This window comes from Oncorhynchus tshawytscha, linkage group LG13 (assembly GCF_018296145.1).
Source record: "Oncorhynchus tshawytscha isolate Ot180627B linkage group LG13, Otsh_v2.0, whole genome shotgun sequence".
Classification (NCBI taxonomy): domain Eukaryota; kingdom Metazoa; phylum Chordata; class Actinopteri; order Salmoniformes; family Salmonidae; genus Oncorhynchus; species Oncorhynchus tshawytscha.
Genome location: NC_056441.1, coordinates 53,293,854 through 53,316,324, shown reverse-complemented (window position 1 = coordinate 53,316,324; position 22,471 = coordinate 53,293,854). Strand labels below are relative to the sequence as shown.

The following is a 22,471-nucleotide window of genomic DNA, read 5'->3' as shown; positions in this document are numbered from 1 at the left end:
CTGTGTCATTTTTAGAAGTACCTAAATGGTCATCTTATTTGCGTATTTGACACAATACTCACTATAAACCAAAACAGCAAAAAATAGTACTTCTACAGGCTACATGTGTCAGTCAATTAGAATGGTGTACGGCGCTAGAATGAAGTATCACAGGTCAAAGGGAAACTGCACTGGCAAATCAACACTTCCAAGTGACATACATTGAATTAGCACACCATTACCACTGGCAAGACTGCAAAGTAAGCCTTCAAGTCATTATCCTAAGACTGCTAATGAGGGAAACTGACAGCGTAACGCTATTCTCGATTTATGCCCACTCTAACCTTATGGCCAAGTATGTCCCCTATCAGAATGGCATATTTGTGACTTCTCCGATGAATGATGATGACAGGTAAGAGGCCCAAGGGGAGGTCCTGTACTGGATGCTGGTCTCTGTGGTCAGGCCCGGCTTACCGAACGGGCACGTGCCCCGGGGCCCCTAACCTCCAGTGGGCCCCTAACCGACTGGAGGAAATTTGCTTTAAGACTGCACAATGACCTCTCAGCCTCATGGCAAAATGTGAAGAATAGCATGAGATGAGCTATAAAACAGCACATTTTTCTCTTTGTTCCATGGCACAATATGTAGAATTGCAGAAAATTTGCTTTAAATCATGATAAAATGTGTACAATAGCATTATAAAACTGCACATTTGTACTCTCTGCCCCGTGGCAAAATGTGTTGAAATGCAGAAAGTTAGCTGTTTTCCTAAAAGAACATCTGTTTTGGGGCCCCCTGGGTTTCAAATGCAGTAGTCCAGGGCTGTCTGTGGTGCTGAATTGGTTAACAGGAACTTGCTGAGTCAGAGGCTCTGTTTTCACCTGATAATGTGGCATTGATTGTGTTATTGTGAAAATATGTGAGTGGTCGTAGATTACGTTTTGGCAAGCTCTCAAATAAAGTCAACAGTGTGTTTGCCTAATCTGCACTGTGCACATTGCCCTGCTATAGTTCAGTGCATGGCTGGCAAGAAGAAAAACATATCCTGGTGATGCTGTTTTCTTCAGCTGCAGCATGTGATCCGATGGCTCCCCTAATCACATGTATTAGTTTTACATAAAAGCTCAAGGAGAAGCAATCTCTGTCTGCAATAACCATATGAAGCCATTATGGACATATGAAACTAGGAGGGTGAGGCGATATGCTCTAGTTCCTTTTTGGTCCTTTGGCCTCACTTCAGTGTTCACAAATCTGAGACTGACTGGATAATTTAGTCTATGGCTTCACCTAGGGATTGTTGGAGCCTTTTCCCTATATTTCCCCATCCAGTTTTGTAAACCCCAAAGAGAACACTCTGGGGAAAAGGGTAATAGAGTAGGCAGAAAAGGAAATGTGTTGTAGCCCTCCTCACTGTTTCTGGATCAGTTCTTGGTCTATTTTCTGGGGCTTATTCAGAGGATTGAAACGTTGACATCGAAATACAACGTAAAAGACCAAGAACATGCGGTTATCATTAGGAACGGCAGGGAGCAGTGTACTCTCAAAATGATTATCTGCAGAGTTCTAGGCGTTTGAACACACCCCTGTCAAACTTGTACCAGTGGGGCGGAGGACAGCCTAAACTTAACTTGAGGAGACGGGGCCACGGAAGTAGGCTACAAAGTAACAGTTTGGCAGATGACATTGCAAGCAGAAAAAGGGGGAAATGTCTTCGGGGTACAAATCTTGGATACTGCTTACAGGTTTTATACTGTTCTATGTTGCTTATCTGTTGCTCGGAGCGCTCGTTTTCTCCACCATCGAACGGCCGGTGGAGGACAAACTAAAAAGTGACATACAAGTCCTGAAAGAAGAGTTTCTCAACCAAAGTTGCGTCAATGCAACATCACTTGAAAACTTTTTGGAGAAAGTTTTACAAGCCAATAAGTATGGAATATCTATCCTTCCGAATTCTTCTGCGAGTTCAAATTGGGACTTGGCTTCCTCTTTGTTCTTCGCCAACACTTTAGTAACGACAGTCGGTAAGTAAATAGCCTATACTTGTCTTTGTTAGGCGTACATCGTTTCGGTTGGTCCATATAAGACAATTCTAAACCATTTAAGTGCTAATATTGCAAGATACTCAAGGAAACACCGATTGTTTATAGATTACAATTGCAGTTCCAACTGGGCTTTTTTTTTTTGTATTCCGTGACCAAAACATACCACGCATCAATGGGCCCTTGTGATTTTCAGGTAGCCTTGCCCCAGTATCAGTGCGTTAATAAGGATCGGACCCTTTCTTTCCATTTTCGCTGAAAATGACATACCCAAATCTAACTGCCTGTAGCTCAGGACCTGAAGCAAGGATATGCATATTCTTGATACCATTTTAAAGGAAACATGTTGAAGTTTGTGGAAATGTGAAATTAATCTAGGAGAATAACACATTAGATGTGGTGAAAGATAATACAAAGAAAAAACATGCGTTTTACTCTTTTTACCATCTTTGAAATGCAAGAGGCCATAATGTATTATTCTAGCCCAGGTGCAATTTAGGGTTTGGCCACTAGATGGCAGCTTTTGACTGATCCAATGAACCATTGCATATCTGTTCAGAATATTGTATCAAGACATGCCTAATTGGTTTATTAATACATTTTCAATTTCATAATTGTGCGCACTCCTCAAATATTATGGTATTCTTTCACTGCTACTGTAAATTGGACCGTGCAGTTAGATTAACAAGAATTTAAGCTTTCTGCCCATATCAGTCTCTGTCCTGTGAATTTTTTTTTGTTACTTACAACCAGAGGTCGACCGATTAATCGGAATGGCCAAATTAATTAGGGCCGATTTCAAGTTTTCATAACAATCGGAAATCTGTATTTTTGGACACCGATTTGGCCAATTTAAAAAATATATATATATAATTTTTTACACCTTTTATTTAATCTTTATTTAACTAGGCAAGTCAGTTAGGAACACATCCTTATTTTCAATGACTGCCTAGGAACGGTGGGTTAACTGCCTTGCTCAGGGGCAGAATTACAGATTTTTACCTTGTCTGCTCGGGGGATTCAATCTTGCAACCTTAGTTAACTAGTCCAATGCTCTAACCACCTGGTTCCATTGCACTCCACGAGGAGACTGCCTGTTACGCGAATGCAGTAGAAGCCAAGGTAAGTTGCTAGCTAGCATTAAACTTATAAAAAACAATCAATCATAATCACTAGTTAACAACACATGGTTGATGATATTACTAGTTTATCTAGCATGTCCTGCATTGCATATAATCGATGCGGTGCGTATCGTTGCTCCAATGTGTACCTAACCATGAACATCAATGCCTTTCTTAAAATCAATACACAGAAGTATATATTTTTAAACCTGCATATTTAGCTAAAAGAAATCCAGGTTAGCAGGCAATATTAACCAGGTGAAATTGTGTCACTTCTCTTGCGTTCATTGCACGCAGAGTGAGTGTATATGCAACAGTTTGGGCCGCCTAATTTGCCAGAATTGTACGTAATTATGATATAACATTGAAGGTTGTGCAATGTAACAGGAATATTTAGACTTATGGATGCCACTCGTTAGATAAAATACGGAACGGTTCCGTATTTCACTGAAAGAATAAACGACTTGTTTTCAAGATGATAGTTTCCGGATTCGACCATATTATAATGACCTAAGGCTCGTATTTCTGTGTGTTATTATGTTATAATTAAGTATATGATTTGATAGGGCAGTCTGACTGAGCGGTGGTAGGCAGCAGCAGGCTCATAAGCATTCATTCAAACAGCACTTTCGTGCGTTTTGCCAGCAGCTCTTTCTAAGCACAGCGCTGTTTATGACTTCAAGCCTATCAACTCCCGAGATTAGGCTGGTGTAACTGATGTGAAATGGCTAGCTAGTTCGCGGGGTGCGCACTAATAGTGTTTCAAACGTCACTCACTCTGAGCCTTGGAGTAGTTATTCCCCTTGCGCTGCATGGGTAACGCTGCTTCAAGCCCAGGTAGGAGCATGGAGAGGGACGGAAGCAATACTGTTACACTGGCAATACTAAAGTGCCTATAAGAACATCCAATGGTCAAAGGTTAATGAAATACAAATGGTATAGAGATAAATAGTCCTATAATTCATAACTACAACCTAAAACTTCTTACCTGGGAATATTGAAGACTCATGTTAAAAGGAATTGCCAGTTTTCATATGTTCTCATGTTCTGAGCAAGGAACTTAAATGTTAGCTTTCTTACATGGCACATAATGCACTTTTACTTTCTTCTCCAACACTTTGTTTTTGAATTATTTAAACCAAATTGAACATGTTTCATTATTTATTTTTTGGCTAAATTGATTTTATTGATGTATTAAGTTAAAATAAGTGTTAATTCAGTATTGTTGTAATTGTCATTATTACAAATACATTTTTAAAAAATCAGCCGATTAATCAGTATCGGCTTTTTTGGTCCACCAATAATCGGAATCGGCTTTGAAAATTCATAATCGGTCGACCTCTACTTACAACCTCATGCTAATCACATCAGCCTACGTTAGCTCAACTGTCCCACGGGGGGACACCGATCCTGTATAGAGAAGGGGTGGGTAATTCCAATCCTCGAGGGCCTGATTGGTGTCAGTTTTTCCCCAGCTAACACACCTGACTCCAATAATCACCTAATCATGATCTTCAGTTCAGAATGCAATTTGATTAATCAGCTGTGTTTGCTAGGGATGGATTAAAAGTGTGACACCAAGCAGGCCCTCGAGGACTGGAGTTGCTCACCCCTGCCGTAAAGGTTAGTTATTAGAGCAGGGATGGGCAACTGGCAGCCCTCCTTTTGAAGACCCTCAGATCAATTTCCGCTGACTCATTCAGGGTCTCAACTTACAAGTTGTTGCAAGTTAGAATAGTAGACTGACTACACTAAACAAGGTACAATTTCAAAATGTGGTTGTGCATCAGCAGTTTTACTCAGTCACTGATAGTGAGTCAATTAGCCCATGTCAGCTAACATCTTTTTGCTAGCCGCTAAACTAATTTAGCTATCTAATAGATGTTATCATGGTTGAATTACTGGCCGTGGGGCCCCTGTTGATTTTGTAAGTTAGTCTCACTCAGATATAATTTCTCTCCACACTGACTAGTGTGGAATTGCAGGAAATTAACTGTAAAACCGCTAATTTGACGCTCCACCCCATGGCGAAATGAGTAGAATTGCATGAAATTTGTTTTAACATTGCTTAATCTATTCTATGCCCCATTGCAAAATGTGTAGAATTGCATGAAGTTAATTTTAAAATGTAAAAAAAAAATCTCTACTGTCAAGGGGGGAGTCACTAAGATGTTTTGCGAGCAATGTGTAGGGGATATGGGTGTGGGTGAGCGTCTGCGGCCTCATGATGAGTTCAGATTTAAGTGCCTTTGAACGGGATATGGTAGTAGGTACCAGGCGCACCGGTTTGTGTCAAGAACTGCAATGCTGCTGGGGTTTTCCACACACATTTCCTGTGTGTATCAAGAATGGGTCCACCACCCAAAGGACATCCAGCCAACTTGACACAACTGGGAAGCATTGGAGTCAACATGGGTCAACATCCCTGTGGAACGGTGTTCCTAATAAAGTTTTTGAAAGGAATGAGAGATTTAACTTCTGTGTCAATGTTTGGCTTTTTTCAGGAGAGGCTTTGTTACTGCCACTTTTAGTGAGCTTGGTATACAGCCGGATGATAGGGAGACGTTTATTGTGTTCAACATAGGAGTGCCAAGCACAGGAAGTAGCTCTTTCAGTAGTTTAGTTGGAATAGCGTCCAGTAGACAGCTGGAAGTTTTCTAGGCCATGACTGTATTTGGTTACTGTGTCGAGATACAGGATATATATATTTTTTAAACAACTACTGTCTCCATTGATCCGTGGTCCTGGCAGTTCTGTGCAGACTCGGTACAACTAAGTTTTGGAGAAATATGCATACACTAAGAGGAGTCCTTCATCTTGTTTTCTAATGATCATGATGTTTTCCTCGAAGTTCATGACGCATCACTGCTGAAGTGAAGGCCATCCTCACTTGGGGGGAAGGTATAGATATTTATAGGCTATACATTGCCTCGCATTCCTATTATTTGACAGTTTATCTGTAGTTTTAGGGTAGATGCCCGTGCAGTGGAGTTGCAATGATATTTGTTTACATAGCCAGCTAACACGTTTCCTTTTGTTGTCCTATTTCTACCAAAGCGATTCATTTTCGAAACTGTCCTAGCTTTGTAACGAAGCAGCTAACATCTGTAGTTTGCCTGTCAGGCAAGAAAACCAGAGTTGGAGGCAACATTGTGCTTCGCTCACAACGCTGTCACACTCCCGGATCATCTCGCTCCCTCCCTACAAAGACAACCAGCTAACTTTGTTTGCCCATCAAAATAGATGAGGAATTATTCTAAACCTGTTTAGCTAAATTGCACATAGTGTCGTCTTTTAACATTTTTATTTTCTACATCCTAAATAAATAAACTGTGGTTGTGTTGAATCTATAAACTGTTGTGTGACATACGTTGACTTACCATCCATGGAAAGTAATCTGACCATGGGTCTTGAAGTGTGCGAACCCTATGTAGTCTTTATGGTTATAATCTGACCCATCTATGAACATATTCATGAATGTCTTTGTGTACTCTCTCCTGTCTGATTATCCATCAGTCTGACACACTGTACATTTGTTTCTGAGTTAGTGGTGTGCAATCTGGCCACTAAAGGGTTTTATAAATCATTTTGGTTGATTTGAAAGTGCTGTACAGCATCATAATGTGTGCGGGTGGGTGGAGTGGGAGGCGAGTAACTGTATCACACATTTTATTATGGAAACCCCTAAGAGGTGATTATTAAGACGAGTGTGTATGGTCGAGAGACTGTGTGAGAGAGAGCGATGACGTTTCTGACCACAATTGTATCCTATTGGTTGCTCTGCTCCTCTCTCTCCCTCAGTCTGTTTCTCTTAGGTCAGTGAAAGTGAGTGAAATGATGTGTAGAGTCTGGGCTCAGCAGCAGAAGGCAGGGAGGGAGGAAGAGGGGTTGGAGATGATGGGAGGCCCAGCCTAGGCCTAAAGTGAAAGTGGCAGGGGTTTTAGACTTGTTTTTAAAAGTGGTATGAGTTTGTTTATTTTTTTTTCAGATCTGGTGTTTAACACCAACCTGTCCGCCACCAAATCCAATTCACTGAATTGTTGTCAAAGTAGGCTACTATTTCTACATTTTATGTCAGGCCTGGTTTGTACTAAATCTTTTTGAGAGAGGTTCTCTACATTTTGAAATAGTCTCTGAATAGTTTTTTGCTTTTTTTTTTACATTGACAACAATTCTTACTTCTGTAACAATCAAATAATTACTTTGTGGATTATGAAATAGTTTCTGAATATTGTCCTCTGGTTAAAAAAAAGAAGAGAATATTTAATTTTTTTTATTTATGTTAATAGTATATTATACTTTGTTACAATACATTCTGAGTGAGTAATTTAGTCAAATTTACTACAATTTGTTTTATCTAGAAAATTCTCAGTAATCTATGACAGCATTCTAGATTTCTATTGGGGTTTAAAGGGTTAACAGATGTTTGTACTGCGACATCCTTGGATAGGTGGAGGGAGTCTGAAAGGGCTTCTTTAATCCAGAGTTGATGAATGTCCTGAAAGACTTTTGGAGTGGGTCTTTGGACTTCTCCATGTAAATATTATCTGCCATGACTGCTAGTTCCGATAGGAATTCAGGGAACTCCGTGAGGGATGCTGTATACAGCCCAGGAGGACTGTAAACAGTAGCTATACAATTTATTGAGTAGGCTGCATAGATTTCATGACTAGAAACTCAAAAGAAGAAAACGCAGTCTTTTTTGTTGTTGTTGTAAATGTCAATTTGCGCTCATAAATGTTAGCAACACCTCCGCCTTTGTGTGTGTGGGGTATATGATCACTAGTGTAACCAGGAGGAGAGGCCTCATTTAACACAGTATATTCATCAGGCCTAAGCCATGTTTCAGTCAGGCCAATGGCATCAAGTTTTTGATCAGTGATTAGTTAATTGACTATGACTGCCTTGGAAATTAGGTATCTAAACATTAAGTAGTCCTATTTTGAGATGTGAGATGTCACAATCTCTTTTAATAATGAGAGGAATGGAGGAGGTCTTTATTCCAGTGAGATTGCTAAAGCGAATACCACCATGTTTAGTTTTGCCCAACCTAGATTGAGGCACAGACGCTGTCTCGATGGGGAAAACTGAGCTGTGCTAATGGTAAACTCTACTAAGGCTTGCTATCGCATTGTCGAGCTAGAGGAGTTAGAGCCCTGTCTATGTTGATAGATAAAATGAGATCACCCCTCCAGTGTTGGAGTGTGCCCCTGGCTATCTGTAAATTAAAATAAAAACAAGAAAATAGTGCCATCTGGTTTGCTTAATATAAGGAATTTGAAATGATTTATAATATTACTAGTGATACTTAAGGATATTTTAGCCATTACATTTACTTTTGATACTTTTAGACCTTTTACTCAAGTAGTATTTAACTGGGTGACTTGAGTCATGTTATATTAAGGTATTTAAAAAAAACTTTTACTCAAGTATGACAATTGGCTACTTTTTCCACCACTGCATGAGTCCCAAGAAAGAGGGCCCAATTATCTACAAATTCAATCTTTTGGGAGACAGTTCTCAACCCGTGATTAAGTTGTGCAAGTCTTCTGTAGAGCTCTCCGTAACTGGGAGGGAGCCAGAGACAATTACTCGATGCCAAAACGTCTTTCTAGCAAAGCTACTCGCTGAAGCTATTTTGCACTTAGGGCCTCTGACTGTTTCATCCCAACATCGTTGGTGCCGACGTGGATAACAATATCTCTATACTTTCTACACTCACCAGTATTAGCCTCAGCCAGCACCATCTTCAGATTAGACTTTGTGTCATTAACTCTGCCCCCTGGTAAACAATGTATGATCACTGGATGATTATTTTTAAGTCTAATATTGCGGGTAATGGAGTCGCCAATGACCTAGGGTTTTCAATTTGTCTCAAATTCTTTGTCTCAATTTGACTCAAATTCGTTGCTTAGTGGTGAATACCGGTTGACAGTTTCTATCGGCTGAATGAGTGACACCGGTTGATCATGCCGACAGCATTTCTTTCCAGAAGCCTTGAGAAAATTGTCCGGCTGCTAAGACTGTGCAGGAGGATTAAAAACCTCTTAAGGCTAGGGGGCAGTATTCGGAAGTTTGGATGACTGACGTGCCCAAAGTAAACTACCTGTTACTCAGGCCCAGAAGCTAGGATATGCATATAATTGATATTATTGGATAGAAAACACTCTGAAGTTTATAAAACTTAAAATGTCTGTGAGTATAACAGAACTGATATGGCAGGCAAAGACCCGAGGAGAATCCATCTGGAATTTTGTTGTTGTTGATGACACCACCCATTGAAAATACCTGTCTATGGGAAATTCAAAGGAAATCCTCCCAGATTGCAGTTCCTATGACTTCCACTAGATGTCAAGTGTTTAGAAAGGGTTTCGGGCTTGTTTTTTGAAAAATTAGCTAGAATTTGTAGTTTTTCAAGGTGGCTCTAATTTTGACTGTAGTCTTGTGGCGTGTGTGGATGAGGGTGCGCACCTCGTTTTTTTTATCTACGGTATTGAACATACTACATTCCGTCTTAAATTGTATTGTTTATTTACATATTAGGGTACCTGATTAGAATCATTGTTTGACTTGTTTGGATGAAGTTTATTCTTAACGTTTGTGATTCCTTTGTATGCGTGTTAAACTAGTGGAATAGGTGGATTACTGAATCAAACGCGCCGACTAAACTGACTTTTTTGGGATATAAAGAAGGACTTTATCGAACAAAACAACCATTTGTTGTGTACCTGGGACCCTTGGGATTGCAAACAGCGGAAGATCTTCAAAGGTAAGTGATTTATTTTATTGCTATTTCTGACTTTTGTGACGCCTCTGCTGGTTTGGAAAATGTTTTTAATGATTTTGTATTGCGGGGCGCTGTCCTCAGATAATCGCATGGTATGCTTTCACCGTAAAGCCTTTTTGAAATCTGACAAAACTGTTGGATTAACAAGAAGTTAAGCTTTTAAACAATGTAAGACACTTGTATTTTCATGCATGTTTAATATTACGACTTTTGTATATTGAAATTCGCGCTCTGCAATTTCACAGGATGTTGTCGAGGTGGGTCACTAGCGGCACGCCCAGCCTTATTAACACTACTACCTTTATTTCCTGGTGGCAAAGATGCTGTGTCATTCTTTCCTACACTTAAATTGCCCTCACCTAATGATTGTGTCTGAAGCCGGGCTTGCAACTCGGCTATCCTCACCATAAGGCGATAGTACTCCTGCATATGAGTACAGCGACCTGCAATGAGAAGGCATAATGTTAACTTTTTTTGTCCTTCAGACGACGGCCTACAGGGAGGTCCTTGGCGGAGTGGTGCCAGGAAAATAACCTCTCCCTCAACATCAACAAATTGAAGGAGCTGATCCTGGACAAATCCAATTTTATTTGTCACATACACGTGGTTAGCAGATGTTAATGCGAGTGTAGCGAAATGCTTGTGCTTCTCGTTCCGACAATGCAGTAATAACCAATGAGTAATCTAACCTAACAATTTCACAACTACCTTATACACACAAGTGAAAAGGGATGAAGAATATGCATATAAAGATACATGAGTGAGTGATGGTACAGAACGGCATAGGCAAGATGCAGTAGATGGTATCGAGTACAGTATATACATATGAGATGAGTAATGTAGGGTATGTAAACATTATATTAAGTGGCTAGTGATACCTTTTTTACATCAATTTTTCCATTAATAAAGTGGCTGGAGTTGAGTCAGTATGTTGGCAGCAGCCACTCAATGTTAGTGGTGACTGTTTAACAGTCCGATGGCCTTGAGATAGCTGTTTTTCAGTCTCTCGGCCCCTACTTTGATGCACCTGTACTGATCTCGCCTTCTGGATGATAGCGGGTGAACAGGCAGTGGCTCGTGTGGTTGTTGTCCTTGATGATCTTTATGGCCTTCCTGTGACATCAGGTGGTGTAGGTGTCCTGGAGGGCAGGTAGTTTGCCCCCGGTGAAGCGTTGTGCAGACCTCACTACCCTCTGGAGAGGGTAGTGCAACCTTACAGTTAACTAGTCCAACGCAATAACGACCTGCCTCTCTCTCGTTGCACTCCACAATGAGACTGCATGTTACGCGAATGCAGTAAGCCAAGGTAAATTGCTAGCTAGCATTAAACTTATCTTATATCATGTTGCGGGCATATCATAATCAATCAGAATCACTAGTTAACTACACATGGTTGATGATATTACTAGATATTATCTAGCGTGTCCTGCGGTTGCATATAATCTGACTGAGCATACAAGTATCTGACTGAGCGGTGGTAGGCAGAAGCAGACGCGTAAACATTCATTCAAACAGCACTTTTGTGCGTTTTGCCAGCAGCTCTTCGTTGTGCGTCAAGCATTGCGCTGTTTAGGACTTCAAGCCTATCAACTCCCGAGATGAGGCTGGTGTAACCGAAGTGAAATGGCTAGCTAGTTAGCGCGCGCTAACTAGAGGGACGGAAGCTATACTGTTACACTGGCAATACTAAAGTCCTATAAGAACATCCAATAGTCAAAGGTTAATGACATACAAATGAAATAGAGGGAAATAGTCCTATAATTCCTATAATAACTACAACCTAAAACTTCTTACCTGGGAATATTGAAGACTCATGTTAAAAGGAACCACCAGCTTTCATATGTTCTCATGTTCTGAGCAAGGAACTGAAACGTTAGCTTTCTTACATGGCACATATTGCACTTTTACTTTCTTCATGGGACCAACACTTTACATGTTGTGTTATATTTTTTTATATGTGGACACCTTCAAATGAGTGGATTCAGATATTTCAGCCACACCCTTTGCTGATGGGTGTATTAAAACCACGCACACAGCCATTCAATCTCCATAGACAAACATTGCCAGTAGAATGGCCTTACTGAAGAGCTCAGTGACTTTTAAAGTGGCACCGTCATAGGGTGCCATCTTTCCAACAAGTCAGTTCGTCAAATTTCTTCTTCCATCCGGTCTGGATGGGGGCTTGCTCACTCTCCTGCTGTCTCCTGTAGTCCACGATCAGCTCGTTTTTGTTGAGTGAGAGGACTTTCTAGAATGTCTCTTTTTTTTTTGGTTGGAAAAGGGAGGTAGCTTAGCTTATTAGACAAATTAACATTTGAGAGGGGTGAGTGAGTCACACTTTTCAGATTATTCAAAACAGGCTATTCTTTAAATGAAGAAAATCAGCCCTTAGGTAGCCTACTTTAATAAAGTTTCAGCTTATTACTGGTTCACCTTTTGATTGTTTGCGGATTCTATCATGGATTGTGTTTGATTTTGTTCAATGTTAACCGACTTGTTCCCATCATAGCTTTAATTGGTTGGATTGTGAGATCAGTAACCTCAGGCAATGGCATGTTATCTGCTATTATGTTGTGTTTGCTTGTATGGGATCCTAATAACTTCTACACTTTCTCTCGCTCTTTTTTTTTCTCTCTCTCATACTTTCTCTCACCCTCCCCAGGATATGGGCACACTACGCCCCTGTCGGACACCGGCAAAGCCTTCTCCATCTTCTATGCCCTGCTGGGAGTGCCCTTCACCATGCTGGTGCTCACCGCCTGCGTCCAGAGGCTCATGCACCCGGTGACCTACGGGCCCATCGACATGTGCCGCCAGAGGATCGGCCTGGACCCTCTCGCCGCCACTGCCGTCCACTTTGCAATCCTGCTGCTGCTGGTGGTACTGGGATTCTTCGTGGTACCCGCCGTGGTTTTCAGCCACATCGAGGACACCTGGTCCTTCCTGGACGCCATATACTTCTGCTTCATCACGCTGTGTACCATCGGCCTGGGCGACTACGTGCCCGGCGAGAAGCCCGGACAGAAGTTCAGGTCGCTCTATAAGATCTCTGTGATGGGTGAGTCATGAACTAGTCTGTGTTTGACAACAGGGCGTGGCACACTGACACTGCTCAGGCTGATGTCATATAAATTCTGTGATACTCATTACACATTCAACTTAAATATTTGTGTTCACGATGTCGTGTTAGAATTGTTTGCCCTGAAGTCTCTTTCCTATGAATAGAAAACAAGGAAATAATAGTGTGAACAGTGATGGGAATGATTGGGTGGAGTTTGCATCAATGTTTTAAGCACAGGGATTTGTATAGGAATAAGTGGACTTGACAGTTTTGACCATGTGCAGACACCTGACGTGAAGTGGGAGACGCTCGGCCCAACACCACCTCTCCAGCACTGAGATAGCTAGGCCCTCTGGTGGAATATGGTCCTTTGTCTCAATGAGACCTCAGACACGTTCACGTCTCGGATGTGAGAAATGGCGCCTCCTGAGTGCTTCTCCTCCCCTCAGGTAGTGCATTCCGGTCAAAAGGGTCCATAACGTCCAAGGAAGCGATTTAAGAACTACTAAATGCTGTTTTGTTCTAGTTTTTTAAATGTGCTTATTGTAAGATCTATTTGACATACCCCTCATTTGAAGAGGAGAAAGGACAGGACACCTCTGCTCTACATTGTGCTCAGTGTCTAGACTTCTTATGGGCCAAATGTCAGGAGATATTAGTTCAGAATGATGACTTGGCGTGACTTTCCCGATTTTTAACCTGGCTCAGCTGATGTATGCATTCCTTATCCCTGTGTTGACCATAGACATGTAATTCTGATACTGCATAGATGCAGTACGGTTTATCGTTTTTGAATATATTTGTAAAAGTCTGAGGAGGCCCTCTTGTGGTTTTCAGGAGGAAACTAAACGGTGTCGCGCCACTGCCCCCTCCATGTATCTCACAATGTCTGTGATTTGGTTGGTATACTCCATGTGTGAATTTGAAGTGGGCTTCTTGTTTTGGGAAGAGTGCAATGTGTGGTGTGATTGCGCTCATCTTAAGGACATGTTGCAGTAGGGAGATAACGAGACCACACCACCATCTACCCCACTTGCACTGGGAGGGATTTCATATTGTCACATGACATTTTATCAGAGTCATGCTTTCAGTTTAAGGTATAATTGAATTACCCTGTTATTCTCTCTCAAAATAACCTCACTGTTTAGAGCCTAGTTGTTTGTTGTACTGCCATTGTGGTGGCTGGCTCTGTGGCGTTGTCTCGGGGTCCGCCCGCACGTACGTTGTTTCAATATGCAACTTGTTGCCTTGTTTTAGGGCACTGTGTTTTGGTTGATCATGTCACATGACCTGGATTTTAACTTTTATTTAAAGCTTGTTCGTTCCCTTTTTTTTATGTCATATGGTCCAGCACCATCCTCAGACGATTGCTTTAATTTTGGGTGTAATTCTCTTGTCATCTGACATGATCAACCAAAACATAGGGCCCTGACTATGTATGCCAGATCCTCCTGATTGGTTGTTCTCGTTTCCTAGGAGGATTAGCAACTACTAGAAAATAGGTTGTTTTGTTCATATCGGAATACACTTTTCCTGTCAATACCCTACAAAGCCTCCCGAGTGGCGCAGCGGTCTAAGGCACTGCAACCCAGTGCTAGAGGCATCACTACAGACCCGGGCTCGATCCCAGGCTGTGTCACAGCCGGCCACGACCGGGAGACCATTGAGGCGGCGCACAACCCGTCGTCCGGGTTGTCCTTGTCCCATCGCTCTCTAACAACTCCTTGTCGTGGGCCAGGCGCATGCACTCTGACTTCGGTCACCAGTTGTATGGTGTTTCCTCCGACACATTGGTGCGGCTGGCTTCCGGGTTAAGCAAGCATTGTGTCAAGAAGCAGTGCGTCTTGGCAGGGTCGTGTTTTAGAGGACGCATTGCTCTCGACTTTCTACTCTCCCAAGTCCGTATGGGAGTTGCAGCAATCGGACAAGACAATAACAACCAATTTGGATATCTCGAAATTGGGGAGGAAAAAGTATTTACAAATATATATATATATCTATCCCACATGGCATGACAGAATTTAAGTCACAAGGGAGGTGTAAGTCTACTCTGCTTATTGACCTGCACTGAAACAAATGAACCATGATATGGCATAAAATCATAACTATATCGTGAGGAAGCCTGTTGAACAGTTGGCCGCCTTGTCCATCAGGAATGCACCATGAGCACACCAGTGTGGTGAGTTTGTGCTTTGTGAGACAAGTGACTTATGTCCATGTATAATGCTTCTTCCCACAGCTCAAGGAGCTGATGTTGAATTAATGTTGTACTCTCTGTCCTCTGCAGTGTACCTGTTTCTCGGGCTGATGATGATGTACCTGGTCCTGCGTGCCTTCCACCGGATGGCCGACCTGCATGGCCTGACTTCTTTCTTCCAGCTCCCCCACTGTGACGAGGATACAGAGGAGGATAAGGAGCCCATTATCGAGGCCGACCCTGAGGACCAGCATGAGGCAGAGGCCTCGGCCAAGCCCCTGGATCCAGCCTCCCAGACCTCCTATAACACCATCAACCGATAAGGACTCACTCCACTCTGGACCGTTCTCCTTTACATAAGTCAGGTGAAACAGCTAAACAGTCACTGTTTTACAGCAACACGGGATGAGTTGAAAACCTGACCATACTTAGGCACCAAAGACTATCGTTACTGCTGTGAGGCAACTCACGGCTCAGGTCAGACCTTCCTGCTACGACAGCTCAACTGAACCAAAAAGAAACAGAACTCTACAGATGTCCCAGTGCACCCAGTTAACACTTGGCAGGGGTTGTTCGTCAAGGTGGGAGAAGGTTGTTGTTCCATAACCTGTAGAGAACACATCTGGTTGGGACTGATGAGGATTATTTGTCACTTTTTGATGTTGTTTCAGACCAATATATATATGTATATGTATGTGTGTATGTATGTTTATCATATACTGATATTTTCTTGTGGATGTATTTTCATGTACACTTTTGTGGTTTTAGGTCAGAGTTGATCAAGGAAGGTCGTACAGAAATATTGGATGTTTCAAAATCAAACAAACTCATTATAGTGGCCATCTTTGAAAGAGTTTGTTGCCCCTCCCCAATAATTAAGTGAAAAAGCAATTGCTTGAGACTTTGTCTTGAGTCATATGATGGAGCACATTCCCAGGACCCCTATGGCTTTGTTTTTGCCTGTTGTGTAACATGATCATGTGTTTCAAATACATTAAGTATATCATCTGAAGGATAACAAATTTAGGGAATAAAAGGATTGGAAATAAAAACTAAGTATCTGTGTTCTGATGTGTAGTTGACTATAGTTAAATATTAGGATTTTCTGTCATTGTGAAAGTATGTACTTTAGCATATGAAGTTTGTCAGTTGCTACATTGTTCAAGCTGGACAATGTAAAAACAGCCAATAATGTAATAGCTTTTTCATTTATAATTTAATAAATGCCGATAATGTAGATTGCCAATGTTTAAAATGCTAGTTTTTGTGCATAATGAAATTATTACATTATCCATTGATTATCACATTGAAGTGGGTAACTTATAAATGTAATAATTTTAACCAATGTAATAACAAAATTACTCAACTAAATTCACTCTTGTTTTTTCATTAATATCAAGTGTCATGCTTCAGTAATAGTGGACTACATGCCACACCACATTCCTGAATCTGTAATTGGACAGTTCATTAAACCAGGGGAATAATGTTGGAGTGCCCATACTACTGTTTCCCAACAGACATAAATGTTGGAGGTTGTGACATTTGAATTCCAACACACTTAGATATGATAACAGTATGGGACTGTATTATCTGTAATATCTACACAAGACCAGAACATACAGTTGAAGGTGGAAGTTTACATACACCTTAGCCAACTACATTTAGACTGTTTTTCACAATTCCTGACATTTAATCCTAGTAAAAATTCCCTGTCTTAGGTCAGTTAGGATCACCACTTTGAAATGTGAAATGTCAGAATAGTAGAGATTTATTTCAGCTTTTATTTCTTTCATCACATTCCCAGTGGGTCAGAAGTTTACATGCACTCAATTAGTATTTGGTGGCATTTCCTTTAAATTTTTTAACTTGGGTCAAATATTTTGGGTAGCCTTCCACAAGCTTCCCACAATAAGTTGTGGTGAATTTTGGCCCATTCCTCCTGACAGAGCTGGTGTAACTGAATCAGGTTTGTAGGCCTCTTTGCTCAGACAAGCTTTTTCAGTTCTGCCCACAAATGTTCTATGGGACTGAGGTTAGGGCTTTGTGATGGCCACTCCAATACCTTGACTTTGTTGTCCTTAAACCATTTTGCCACAACTTTGGAAGTATGCTTGGGGTCATTGTCCATTTGGAAGACCCCTTTGCGACCAAGCTTTAACTTCCTGACTGATGTCTTGATGTTGCTTCAATATATCTACAATTTTCCCTTATGATGCCATCTATTTTGTGATGTGCACCAGTCCCTCCCGCAGCAAAGGACCCCCACAACATGTTGCTGCCACCCCCATGCTTCACGGTTGGGAAGGTGTTCTTCGGCTTGCAAGCCTCCCCCTTTTTCCTCCAAACATAACGATAGTCTGTTCTATTTTGGTTTCATCAGACCAGAGGACATTTCTCCAAAAGGTACGATCTTTGTCCTCATGTGCAGTTGCAAACTGTAATCTGGCTTTTTATGGCGGTTTTGGAGCAGTGGCTTCTTCCTTGCTGAGCGGCCTTTCAGGTTATGTCAGTATAGGACTTGTTTTACTGTGGGTATTGATACTTTTGTACCGGTTTCCTCCAGCATCTTCACAAGGTCCTTTGCTGTTGTTCTGGGATTGATTTGCACTCTTCACACCAAAGTACGTTCATCTCTAGGAGACAGAACGCATCTCCTTCCTGAGCAGTATGACGGCAGCGTGGTCCCATGGTGTTTATACTTGCATACTATTGTTTGTACAGATGAACGTGGTACCTTTAGGCATTTGGAAATGAATGAACCAGACTTGTGGTCTACCATTTTTTTTCTGAGTTCTTTGCTGATTTCTTTTGATTTTCCCATGATGTCAAGCAAAGAGGCACTGAGTTTGAAGGTAGGCCTTGAAATACATCCACAGATACACCTCCAATTGACTCAAATTATGTCAATTAGCCTATCAGAAGCTTCTAAAGCCATGACATTTTCTGGAATTTTCCAAGCTGTTGAAAGGCACAGTCAGCTTAGTGTTTGTAAACTTCTGACCCACTGGAATTGTGATACAGTGAATTAAGTGAAATATTCTGTAAACAATTGTTGGGAAAATGACTTGTGTCATGCACAAAGTAGATGTCCTAACCGACTTGCCAAAACTATAGTTTGTTAACAAGACATTTGTGGAGTGGTTGAAAAACGAGTTTTAATGATTCCAACCTACATGTATGTAAAGTTCTAACTTCAACTGTATGTAAAATGGAGCCATAAAGGCAACGTTGTATTAAAATGTTTCTTGTATTGGTTGACCTGAAAAAGAAAAGGTGCAACACTTCCATATGAGGCTCATGAGGATTGTAAGGCAGATAATTGAAAGTAGTGGAAAAAACATGGATTTTGGCCTTGGACCAATGGGTGGGGTGAGTGAGTGAGCGTCTGACATGAGTCTGGTTCCATCTCCATCTTAATGGGTCTGGTTTAATCTCTAAAGCAAAGTAGCCTGGTCTATCCTGGGATAAGGAGTAAAAAATCATGTTGAATATTTTTGTGATAATTACAATTTGTCTATTCGCATGACTGAAAGGTGTCTTCAAATTGAGCAGTTTTTTCCCCTCTCTGTCGACACTGTTTGCAAGGTCAAAATGGAATGTTAGAAATTAGATATGTAGACGGGCGAGTCGGTCAAGGATCGATTCAGACAAGGTGGTAAATTGTATGACAAGCGACAGTTTATTCAGAGTGAAGATATCTAGAACAGCGTAATTACGGCTCCTCCGCTGGTTCGTACGGAACTGCAGGCAAAGAGACCGTTACAATCAATACACCACTTATATATAGAACAGAAAGTAGGTTGATTCTGGAAGATCGGATCTTTGGATTGGTTCAGCTGGGGTGTAGTCTGTAGTCTTCCGCCATTGGCTCAGTTGTCTGTCCGTCATCGTAGAATCCTCTTCGGGCACACAATGTTCAGCTACAAAGGAGATTATGTGTGTGTGCGCTGGTTTTGGCAATTAGTGTAATGCGGGAGCTATCCTGTAGGGGACCCCACAGGCTTTACTTTGAGTTGTAGCCCTGTATTAACAATAGTTTGGTCACCTGTATAAGAAATAGCATTTCTCTACAAAACCCTCTCTTCACGTCTCACCAGAGACGTGACACAACTAACTAGATTCAGACACAAAGAGAAACTTCTCCCAAGGGGACTATGAAATAAGGCACGGTATTAAACAGAAATAGATATATATGTATTACCATCATGTTCTCCATTACATCCCACTATGTACTAAGTTGGCTACCAGCCACCTAGGAACTTACAACCCTCATTTAACAGAGCGGAGAACAACAGCTCAAAATAAAAGTAAAATGCTTGTCTACATAAGCCAACTTTTTCCCGCAGGAAAAAGTTGTGATTCCCTCTCTTCACATCTCCAAAGAGATGTGAATTAAACTAGGCAAGTCAGGCGGAATGATCCACTTGCATAACACATACATACATCCCCATCAGGCAACAGCAGATATATGTAAACCTAATAGGCACTCTCCTCCTCATCCTCGAATTCAAGTAGGTCTTTATCCAGCAGAGGAAACATCTGGGAAGGGGAGGAAGGGTCAATGGCTCTAGAGATAACCCTAGTGGTAAGGGAATGGATGCATGGAATGTAACAGCATCCACAGAGAACTAAAATGGCAGCGAACACCGAAATGGATACCAAAATGGAGGACACCAGGGTTTTATATTTACCAAACGCACTCATCCAGGAGTCCCACATCGAGGTATCAATCCCTGAATGAGATTTCATTTTACCATTAAGCGTCCGCAGACCTTCCAGAGCTATGGTCAAGCTACCATCCGAGGCTGTGTTATTAGGGATGAAAGTACAACACTGGTCACCAAACATAGAGCAAACTCCGCCCTTCTCAGAGAGTAACATATCAATGGCAATACGATTCTGGAATGTCATAAGAGAAGTTGCAGCCAGGCTCTCATGCTCCATACCGTTATCTTGCACCTGGCTCCTGTTATCTAACAAAAGACCGCTTGTTCTCGCAACCCCACGCTCTGAATGTGCCCTCCCTTCTGTATTATTATTATTATTTTTTTTTTTCAGCATGAGAAAGTCCCCTGGCCCTGACACTCTTAACAATGTTTCAAGTCAGCTATGTTGCATACCACTTACATACATCAACACAAGCCAACAGCAGATAATATTCAATCATATATATGGTAATGGCTATAATGTAAAACACAGGATCCAATAATCCCTCTTTTTCACACCCCCAAGGGTGTGAACAAAAATTCAGCAATGAATCATATAACAGTCACAAAGTTTAAAATACCTTCATGTCAAAAGAGAACAGCTCATTCAAAAACAGAACAAAAGAAAATGGTGTGAAATTTAAGTCCCCCTTTTGACACCCACAAGGGTGTCACTTAGCAAAAACAGGATAACACTTTGTTTATTGACATGTAAGATACAGGATAAAACTTTGGTCATGGAAAACAGAGTAAAGCAGAGCAAAGCATTATTATAAACCATCTGGTCCTCATCTACTCCTATCCTGCACCAGTTGGGCTTCATGCCACCCAGGGACTCGAAACCTTCACAACAGGGAGAACAAACATACTGGAAAGAAAACCTATCATAAAAATGTATAACAAGGAACTGTGGTGGTGTAAGATTTATTCTACTACACCCACAGCATACCATGGGTCATCCTCAGTCAGTCTCATCCTCCCCTGAAAGCATGCTTCAGTATCAGCATCTCCAACTGGAGCATCAAGCAAAGGCATCATCATGCCTGAAGCCTTCACCACATCTGTAACAGACTTCTTGAAACACGGTATGATGCAAGCAGCACAACACATCAATAACAAAAATACAAGAATTAGGGTCAGAAATCCAGTAACCACCATACTAGTGTACTTACCAAAACAGGCTCCCACCCAAGAGAACAGGCCAGACTCCTCCACCCCCGCCATGGTCCTCATCTCAGCAGATAATGCATCAAGTGCATCAAGCCCACTAAGGGCCTTAGATATACTACCATCTGGACTGGTGTTACGTGCAACATTGTTCACCGAACATCTTGCAGACCCCCTGACTGGCAAGAAGCATATCCAAAGCAAGTCTATTCTGTCTGGCAACCCTAGATGTGGCCTCAAACTGTTCAGACATACCAGTGAGTGCATCACGGGGGTAATTAACAAAACGCTGTTGATCATAGTAGATGTAATGAATCCATGCAGTCTGCCTTGCATCCACTATGGCTGGACCTATAATCCATCATTCCTACCCAAGACCTGAAACTCATGAGGAACCCCCACTGGCACTCCCAACAGGTTAGTGTGTATGTCAACTACATCCTCTGTCCATGGAGCACTACGTCTATGTCTCCCATGGAATGGAATGTTTTCAGGTCCCCTGGATACAGAACCCAACAGCTGTTCAGCAGTAACATCAACAATGGTCAGTGGAATTATCAAACTGGTCAGAGCACACGTACCTTGCCAGTCTCCTCTAAGAATGGGTCTCAGCACTCTTTTGGGTCCACAGATCCACCACACATCAGCCAGACCACTAGTTTGGTTTAGGCCTGTAACTGGCCAAGTGGAATTAATGGCTATGTTACTACTGCAATCAGCTTCAGGCAATCTCTCATAATCAATGCCATTACCTGTACCCGTGATGCAACTGTAATTGCCCCCATATGCCTCAACACCCCAAGGGGCCCGATGAGGAGGTACTGTAGGAGACACAAGGCTCAAAGAGGAACAGAGAGTTGAATTGGGCTAAACCTGGTAAAAACCTCTCAGAATACACAACCACCCCTCTCCTTCTCCTATAGCAAATGGGTGTGTAGCCAGAACAGGTCTAGCATGACCAATGTTTCATGTAACTCATGCAGTCCTTTCTTTTCAGGGTCTTAGCTGTATACCTCATATAAGACAGCCACAAATTGTCCCTACCATCAAAACCAGTCTCAGTGTCTAATTGATCAATAGCTGAATAGTCTCTAACATTAATTACCTGAATGGGATTTTTAACACAGTGGTGGCAGGTTCGGTCCAGGGGTGGTAGAGGAGTGTGTCTGGCCCTGGTTCGTCTGGGACCTCTGGTTTTGGCAGCACCTTAATAGAAAACCCACCCATCGTGTCTGTCCCGGTCCTTTGTAGTCCGAGGGTGTAAGTGTCTGCATCAGAGAGCTTAATAGTTTTGATGGTTAGTAGGATTTCATCACCTTTACAAAGTTCAACAGTGCTCCCAGGTTTTCCCCTATGCTATAAGGATACCCTCTTCTCCAATCCCAGAACTGTCCCAAGTCGGTTATCATGTAA

The 22,471-nt window shown here is 41.8% G+C and overlaps 1 protein-coding gene across 1 annotated transcript; it reads left to right on the top strand.

Moving 5' to 3' along the window:
* The first annotated feature begins 1,518 nt into the window (after nt 1–1,518).
* Nucleotides 1,519–16,574, top strand: LOC112265121 (potassium channel subfamily K member 6). Its single transcript, XM_024442175.2, has 3 exons — nt 1,519–2,001; nt 12,590–12,985; nt 15,276–16,574. The coding sequence occupies exons 1-3, from the start codon at nt 1,686–1,688 to the stop codon at nt 15,506–15,508; spliced, it is 945 nt and encodes a 314-aa protein (XP_024297943.1). The 5' UTR covers nt 1,519–1,685; the 3' UTR covers nt 15,509–16,574.
* The last annotated feature ends 5,897 nt before the right edge of the window (nt 16,575–22,471 follow it).